Raw genomic sequence first — 9,450 nt, forward strand, 5'->3', positions numbered from 1 at the left:
TGTTGCGAAATGTTGTTATGTAAAGTAATCCATCGGTCACATGTTAAGTGACTCAAATTTGTTTAAGTACGTCAAAAAAATGTCTAAATGCATGTAATATTTCGTCGGTTCAGTTAATATGGGACAGAGTAACTGGTACTTATGCACGAATAGTATAATCATTGTTTATCATATACATGGCAGCAGGAAAGATGGAGAAAAAGGTCTGCGTCGATTGCAGATTAACCTTAGTTGTCGGTGCAGTGTTTTTTGTTGCATATACATACACGTCCTTCAGCATTATAATGCTTGATTAGATTCTCTCTCTTTTTTTTCTGATCAAAGTCTCTTTCTTTTAGCATCGGCTTGGCATCCATCCACATGGAGCTCCCAGTATATTCCGTGTTCCAAAAAACAGTTACTTCCTCCGTCCCATATTAAATGACCCAAATTTGTTCAGATATGGATGTATCTATGTCTAAAAAGCGTCTACATACATGTAATAAAAACCTCACTTAATATGAGACGGAGCGAGTAGTTAGCTAGCCCTCAGTATCATCTCAAGATGGCAATGAGAAATAACTATACTTCGTGTTATTTACAGCATTTAATGAGTTACAAGATATGGCAACCATTGAAATGAAGAAAATTTTCTTGTCTTGTACGCTAAATTAAAGATTATCTCTTGATTAAGAGAAAGCGATCCTCACTTTCAAGCAGGTGGCTTTGCCAACATCCAAATGTCAATGTATCTTATATGCCTGAAAATTCGAAGGACGAAAGTATAAGATTTCAAAAAATGAAGGTGATTTACGGAAAGTTGTGATGTCAAGTGATGCCACCACTGCTTTGAAGAGGTCAAACGCACGCATGCACACTTAAAAGACTCGGACGCTCTTGTCACCTAAACTAGATTTGTTTTCCCCGGAAAGTAGAGTCAAGACTTGCCCATAACATCTCCAATTTTATTAACAAAGATGCTTGACAACATGGCCAAAACAATACTAACTGATAAATACGATTAGCTTGCAATTGTTCGAAATCAACGCTTTCAAGAAGTAGATCACACAAAAAATGGCATTGTCATACCCAGCCACTGAAGCTTAGGTCATGAATTTTCATATCGGGTGATGAGTCCGACCAATGGAGGCCAGATCACCCACCAAGAGTCCAATATGACAACCGACAGGTGGACCACACGGTCGGGTATCCCATGCAAACACGCTCAACCGAGAGATTAGTGGTCAGAGCGACCAATATCCCCCAAAAATTGTGGTGATTTGTAAAAAGATTATACGAAATGGTTTCTTAAAACGTCGACCCAAATCTGATGGTTTTTTGTGATTTACTCCCTTCAATAAGAAGACAACTTATATGTATGTGTGTGCAAATTAGTGAAAACCAGATCGTAGGTTTCCACCTAGAATGTGAATGGTGTTCAAATTGTCATACGGCACCATCCACAAGTCCGCTTATAACATAATCCCTTTGTTTTTTTAAGGTTATACCGCCGTCTTACTTTCTTTCTAAGGATATACCGCCGTCTTCCTTAATTTTATATATTTCCACTTCCCTTCATCATTTGGCCATCCCTTTCCATGTTCGTCACCAGTCATGGGAGACAGATACCCAAGCAACACTCCACGATTTTGCGTGTGCTGCTCTGGTTCTGGATCAGAAAACGAAACCTCCATGATCGCTTCATACCTTTTTACTCTAGAGTCACATCTTTTTTTGTTCTTTCTTGCCGACTATATATGTACCACCCCTACTGTTGCTTCAGCTACACTGTTCTTGCTGTTCTTCCATGACCTGTCAGAAGTGTACTTATACTATTTCTTGACAGGGAAAACAATGGAGAGATCGATCCCTTCGTTGGAAAAAAAATGATATAAAGAAATTAAGGGACATGATTTCGATCTTCAGGAGAAGAAACAAAAGGTAGGACCAGGGATCTTAATCAGGATGACTTGGATCCGACACGGCATCACCGTCTCGTTTCAAGACGCAGCTGCCATTGATGACTCACCTCCAAAAAGCTGGATGCAGGCAGAAAACCTAGAAAAATTGCACCAGTACATATCATTGTTCATGTCAAGAAAAAGATTTCCTGTGGAAAAGAAAAGAATGAGGAAGCATCCAAGTGATCCATGACGGCGGCGATAGGATTGAGAACCGAAATTCCACCTTTCCCAGAAACCTAACAAATTTGGTGACCTCTGGACGGTTTTCACTTTCCTGTCACAACAACAACAACAAAAAAAAAGCTTTTTGAAACTGAAGAAAGAAAAAACTTGCATGAATGTTGCCGCATCTTCTTCTTTTTTCCTACTTCTTATTGGCTTGTTTCACGAGGCAGGCAGCCTTCGCAATCAGTTGCAACTGGCAAAGCAATGGCTGGGAATGGCAAACCATGTGACAGGTTTGGCCGATCTCCATCTCTCTTCAGTCGCAAGTTCCCTGACACTCTGTGTCCAATTTCTCAAGATGATGATAGCTTCACACACACACACATCAGGCAGGTAGAGATGCATATGGTGATACATAGCTTGGCATGTCATATGAGATGTCAGATGAGATGAGAGAGGCCCTAAACCCTTTTCTTTGCATCCAGGAGGAGGAAGGGCAGAATTCAGAGCCCTTGGGGGCCAAGTGCTGCCGCCAAGATTTTTCGACAGGCGAATCGGGCACCGGTCTGACTCGTCAAAACCGAAAGGAGCCTCACAGTTCCTGCCCACCATATAAGAGGAACCATACGTACATTTCAATCATGCCCACCACACAGAAATCTGCCGAAAATTAGTTCAGCGCGTATATATCATGTCATTACAAAAAGGGGGAGAAGGCGATGTTTACATGGTGGAATGTAAAGTGTGCAGAATTCCTTGGTTACAGTCACCGTGGATATCTACATGGGAACAGCAGATTGAGACCACCACCAGAAGGAAGTAACTTTTCTTCAGATCAGAGAAACTCTGCCACTGATGCAACCTTTTACGAAATGATTTGCACAGGGTCTACAATGGAAATTTTATCGTCTCAGGTAACAAATGGTCACACACACGGACCGTCAGATTAAAAAATCAAGCTGACTTAAGAATCATTGCCGAAAAATTCTAGCAATTGGAATAAGTGTCTCTTTCTGATATGATCAGCTGAGTCTTATCTGATCAAAAGGGTGGCTGGCATCGGCTGGGTCTTATTTGACGTAGAACCGAGCCTGGTTGTCGACACCATGAGATATTCAGACCATTCTGCAATAATAAGTGCATCTGACCATGAGATAAGGCACATTTTCCGATTGGTCTGTGGCAATCCACTGGGTTCATGTCACACCTCAACTGAATCAGAATCATTCCCTGTATCCAACCCTTTTCCAGAAGGAAAATGACAGTATCAGGGTTTGCATAAATAAAGTCGGTATTTGGCTATCGAAGAGTTTGTAAGACAGGAAGACTGATGTTGCATCAAAAATACAAACAACCTATTGACCACCATCTTGCTTGTAGCTCAGATTGTCATACACAAAACAAGATGGATTACACAGAAAACTAGAGGACAAAAAGTCGCACGCTGCAACTAAATGGTGCACCCATATGGACAACTATAATTACAGGCAGGTATTACTGTCCTTTCAGCAAGTCTTTATAATCTCAGGCTTCCAGCCACGCCATACAATCTGGCGGCAACCAAATTTGAATTCTTGGAACCTTCTCTTCAGAGATCCTTTCTTTGTTCGCTTCGCGCCAGGTTCAGAAACAGAGCCATGGTAGTGCAGAGGAGGTTGTGGTGGGCCAGTCTCAATGCTGTCAACGATCTTCTGAACCATCTCGTACACCTCGCTCATCTTTGGCCGTGACTTTGGTAGCCGGACGAGGCAGCGGTTCGCCACAGCGGCCAACTTTGTCACGGACTTGAGGTTGTAGTGTCCCTCAAGCCGTGGGTCTACAATGATGGGAAACCTTTTGACATCAGAGATGTATGGTTTCACCCAATCCAGGAGCTTCTGCTCGCCCTTTGGGCGGTTCTTGTCGATAGGACGGCGGCCAGTGATGAGCTCATAGAGGAGTACGCCATAGCTCCACATGTCGCTTTTTGCAGTGAGGCGTCCAGTCTGCATGTACTCCGGCGCTGCATATCCTAGCGTTCCAACGACCTGCCAAACCATACGTATGAAATATGTTAGTTAACCTGGATGAATGTGTTTTAGCTATTTCAACTGCAGTGTTTGCTTTAATATGCTGTTATTTGAATAGTTGGATCTGCAACTTGTGGCTATGATTTAAGGGTGGGGAAAAATGATCATGCATATATTTTCCCTTGAGACATCGCCCTGGAATCTGTAGTATAATGCCTTATGCACAGCTTTGATGACCAGGTAGGGAAGAATTTGCTGTGGCCATGGTCAAGTGGAAATGATTTCGGGGGTGAGACACAGAGTGTTCAATGACTGAATGAGAATTAACTACCCTAACTACCAATGGACAACAACATATACTCATATGTGGACACTGATAGCACACAAACCTTGAGCCTTAATATCGAATTTAACTCCACGTGCTCATCTAGTTTCACGAACTTTAATGAGCCCCAAATCATTAATTTAGATATATATTTTTGCAATGGCATGCACAAAGATAAAATCACTAGTCCACAAATGACAGATGCTGTTTAATTTCTCTCCTTCAAAAAAGATGTTAATCCTGCTTGCGATATTTCATATTGTATAAATTTGAGGTGGTATAGAACCAAACTATTTATGATCAGACAATATAATAAATTTGTTTCTCAAACACTTCCATCACAATAAAGACGATCCCTCGCATTTGTGAGGGCCACCATGCTAGCTAACATAAAATGGTTCTTGGTTTGCAGATGTGCGTACCGCTGTGGAGACATGGCTTAGACCTTCCTGTGGTCCATGCCTAGCCAATCCAAAGTCTGACAATTTTGCATCCCAGTTCTCATCTAATAGAATGTTAGATGTTTTCAGGTCTCGGAAAATAACCTGCATGCATATAGATATAGCATATTAAAATAGCTAAAACAGTGCAACTGTGCATAAACCATAATGCATTTGTTTGTTTTTGCTGAATGTAAATGAGCAGTGATGTTAATTTCACACAATTGTTTTGGATCAATTGGTTTTAGATTGATCACCAGAAAGCAAATGAATTACCTGAAAATCCATCTCTTCGTGCAGATACTTCAGCCCCCGAGCAGCATCGAGAGCTACCTTTAGTCTCATTGGCCATGATAGAGTTGAAGTTGACCTACTTGCCAAGTGGTCATCCACGCTTCCATTAGGCATGTACTCGTATACTAGAAGCCGTTGCATTCCCCGCTCATCATCGTCAGCGCAGTAACCTATTAGTTTGACGAGGTTTGGATGCTCGACAATCCCAAGCACATTCATTTCTGTTAACCATTCCTTCTGCCCCTGAAGAAAGATGATAATATATTAGGAATTAAAGACGAGGCATGTATTCATATACGCCAAGTAACATAATACATGCAGACGACCTAAAGAGGCTTGAGTTAGATTCCAGTGGAAGTAACTTAAAAAGGGCTCATCAGGCAAGTGGGATTACATGCTTTCACAGTATGCTTGGTTTTCAACTTTAGTATACCAGCTTTTTATATGCTGCCAGCCTGTCATTAGTTGACTCGTGATACCTAGGCTAGAACAACACATAAATCTATATATGAACTGTACATGCAGGAAAATTAACAAGTATAGATTATTGTGCATTTCCCAAAGCAGCTGGGCCTACTGAATACTTTGTTTAATGAAGAAATGATGAATTAGGAATCCTGTTTTAGTTTCAAGTTGCAGAGCTTGAAGATTCAGAACTAAGTCCAAATCACATTTGTTGTTATAAGTTATGACTCCTCTTCATATCACAGAAAACTATATTGTAAGAATTGCACTGTATTTACTTGCTATCTAACAATTTTAAAAGCAAGCCCTGAAAACAATACTGCCAAACTACTGTTGAGCAGTACAAGATGGTGAAAAAACTTGCCTGAACTCCTTTGCGATTCAACTGCTTCACAGCGATCTCAATCCGCTCATTCGGTTCATCAGAATTCTTGATGATTCCCCTGTACACGCACCCAAACCCACCCTCACCAACCATGAGCGACCGGCTGAAGTTGCGGGTGGCATTCTTGAGCTCAGAAAAGGTGAACACCCTGAGGTTGCTGGGCCGGTCAGTGAAGCTGGGGTACTGCGTCCTCCTTATTGACTCCGCACTCATGTCAGAGATGTTCATGGAGGTGAGGTCAGAGCCAGATGGGACTTCGCGTTCCGTGGATGTCGTGCTGAAGGAGCGCACGGAGGCCGATTTTGGGGCAGGACGCTCCTCTTTGCTCTCCCCATGCAAGAAAGCCAAGCACCCCATCTCTGCAATGCAGTTCGGAGTTAATCAGGGAATCATTTATGAGGAAACCTCCATCCTTCCTCTAAACATCACAAACAGAAATGAACAAATAGTTCAAAGTACTGAATTCAGGTTTGGGGAAATTACTGTTTTGGAACCAATTGTTGCAAGGTATAAGAACAGATACAAAATTCTGAATTTTGCTACTTTTTCAGGCAGTATTTTGGCATCACAATTAACAAGCGCTCCGAGCCACGGGAAATTTAGCAAACGCTCCAGGTGGGAAACCGACATAGAATTCCCATAAATGACAAGTATAACAAATCGACCAAGAATTCTCAATTGCTGTTGCTATAAAAGATGAAATTTCTACTACTCCATAGCCCAATACACCACCTAGGAGGCCTTCACACTGACTGAACAAACTAACCTAAGCACTAGGCAAGAAACAAACAAGCCCATGCGTGGGAAGAAGACCAAAAATTAGCATCATGTCCTGCATGAACTGGAGCCGCAAACTTAGCCTGCAACCAGCCGTGATCCGACCAATCCAAACCTCTACTGTGCACGAAACAGCGGTGGAGACCTAGGACGAGACCAGCTGGTAGGGGAGGAGAAGGTCGATCGATTACCTTGCGTGCGTTGCTTGCGGAGGCCGAGCAGATCCCAGGGCAGCAGCAACAGGAGCAGGAGCCCTGGCCTCCTGGAGCTGAGGTCCGATCCGGCAAGGAAAGGAAGGGGTCAGGAAGGTGGTGGTGGTGGTGGTGATATGCAAGCGAGCGAGCGCGCACGGAAGGCGGGGGGGGGGGGGGGGGAGTGAAAGGGATTGGTGGACTGGACTTCGGTGGCCGAGGCGGAGAAGCGGCAGCCAACCTTGGGACGGACGGAGGGAGGGAGGGAGGGCGCTTTGGGGAACCGCTGATATTTTCTTCCTCGTCGGTGGCCTCACCTACTGGGGAGAGGGACCGCAGGCAAAGGGGGGGAATTCCGGCGGCGAGTGGAGAGGAATTCCTGGCCGCCGCCGCCGCCGTCGTCGTCGGTGGTCTTGGTCGTCGGGGCTGTGAGGGAGACGACCAATCGGAGACTGACGAGGGGGGAATGGTTGCCTACCCTAGTCCTCTTTTTTTATTTGTCCCGAAATGGATCATCGGAACGCTAATATAATCACGGGGAAATCTGCTGGCCTCGCCGAAACACACCGCGAAGATGTCTTTACACAGTATCATCACCGACACGCAAACTGTTCCCGGACAAAAAAAACGTTAGCGGACACCTGAGTACCTTGTTTTTTCCTCCATTTTCACATCTTAGCCGCGTTAAGAAAAATGGATGTATCAAGAATGATTTTAAGTAAAGAATAATCCTCCCGTCCTCGTGGAAATACAATGCCATTTGGAGAATTTTGGAAACAAAGAAGACATTCTTGTGAGTAGCACTTGGTGCTTATAGTTTTTGGACTTTCGGTTTAGTTATCGAAAACGCGAGATTTTCTCTTGTAGCGAGCGGCGGTTAAGTTATGCATGTGTGCACGTCAGTCATAATTAAAATTGGCGAAGAGTTTATTTTTATGACAGGGATGCAGGTGTGGGTACCCCCCATTGACTCAACAAAGTAAATGTGTCTTGTATTTTATAAAGCATATATTAGCTACAGCCTACAGGACCCCACTTTGTAACATTCCCCGCGGATCTATGCTCAATGACTAAACCTTATCAAAGCACACTTGTCAAGTGTGGACAGTTCTGCAAAGTTGGTGCTTAATGATGGGATAGTTTGGGCCAAAAATAAAAAGGCATTCTAGCTTTGTAGGAGTCTGCTAACGCTCACCGTACGTATGAACTAGCCCTTTTCTTTCTTCAGGTTACTCTTTTACCTTTTGTTGGTGGGAATCGAGGAGGATAGGAGAGTTCGGCTCACCGGTCTATCAACTGCCCCGACTATCTCGAACCTTTAATCATTTCAATTCAACCCCATGGACCAGACTGTAAGGACTTCTTTCACTACAATCTCTGAAAGACGATAAAGAAAAAGCACAAATTAACCCTGCCGTAGCAAAAGCTAAAGGAGTAAAGGGTCGAGCACGAGAAGAAGAAGAGCACGGATCAATTCGGGTTGGGAGCTGATATGTGCGTACGTGGCAAACAAAGCCCGATCGGCCATGAAAGCTGTCACGTGTCGTGGACTCGTCATACATGGACGTCCACGTCAGTGTATGGCAGTCACGAGTGTGGCTAATTTTGGCTGTGGAAACAGGAGAGCTGGTGGCTACTACACGTGGCCGTTCCCACGTGTCTGTGAGCCACGCGTAAAGCAAGCAACGGTGGCTGTATCGTTGTGAAGACGACTACAGCGAGACCCGTGATTCCAAGCCAGGTGGCCGATTAGTTTGACGGGGAAACTGTCTGGTTGTGTCGACGTCCCATAAGTGGGCGACGGTGAACTTGGCAACAGCAGTTGACCCTTGACAGGGCCAAGTCATACTGAAAATTTAAACTTGGCAGGACCAAGCAAGAACTCACTCACACCTGCAAATGAATAAAAATTTCTGACTATATTCTCTGCGAAAATGCCATGCAGATCGATACTATTTATCTGACGGAGCAAGCACATGGTGTGGATTAAGACGCACTTTATACTGTACTAAAGAAACAATAAAAAAATTGTACTTGATTTTTTTTCCACCGAAGATAATTAATTCAGCATTTTCCTCGTGTAACTGAATTATCTCAAGGCGCAAGTGTAAAACTCATTGCACCTGATATGGTAGCCTCGTTATTGAGAACGATCGTTATTCTAGAATTCTTCCAGTTTGCAAACCAGGACATGCACAATGGTTGATAAGACTGTTTTATCTGAAGCATTCCACGTCAATTGAAAAAGACAACAAAACATATTGCACAATGGGTTATTTCTTAGTGTTCTATCTTAAAATTAATGTTTAGATGAATAAAATTAACTAAATAAATGCTAAGGAAAGGTGAAATCTAGTACAATGGTAAATTTGTCTTATTTTTGCCTTATTATTCTTGTGAAGAGATCATCTCTTAATTAAGAGGAGGCTTGCGACTTCTCTTCGTTTCTCTCTCTT

The 9,450-nt window shown here is 43.3% G+C and overlaps 1 protein-coding gene across 1 annotated transcript; it reads right to left on the reverse strand.

Annotated features, from left to right (window-relative positions):
• Nucleotides 1–3,321: 3,321 nt before the first annotated feature.
• LOC100820924 (serine/threonine-protein kinase PCRK1) lies at nt 3,322–7,485 on the reverse strand. The gene is made up of 5 exons (XM_014900900.2): nt 6,995–7,485; nt 6,006–6,385; nt 5,159–5,419; nt 4,865–4,987; nt 3,322–4,135 (listed from the first exon to the last, which is right to left on the reverse strand). Exons 2-5 carry the CDS (start codon nt 6,381–6,383, stop codon nt 3,614–3,616), a joined length of 1,284 nt encoding a protein of 427 aa, XP_014756386.1. The 5' UTR covers nt 6,384–6,385; nt 6,995–7,485; the 3' UTR covers nt 3,322–3,613.
• Nucleotides 7,486–9,450: the final 1,965 nt, after the last annotated feature.

Source organism: Brachypodium distachyon, chromosome 3 (assembly GCF_000005505.3).
Source record: "Brachypodium distachyon strain Bd21 chromosome 3, Brachypodium_distachyon_v3.0, whole genome shotgun sequence".
Classification (NCBI taxonomy): Eukaryota; Viridiplantae; Streptophyta; class Magnoliopsida; order Poales; family Poaceae; genus Brachypodium; species Brachypodium distachyon.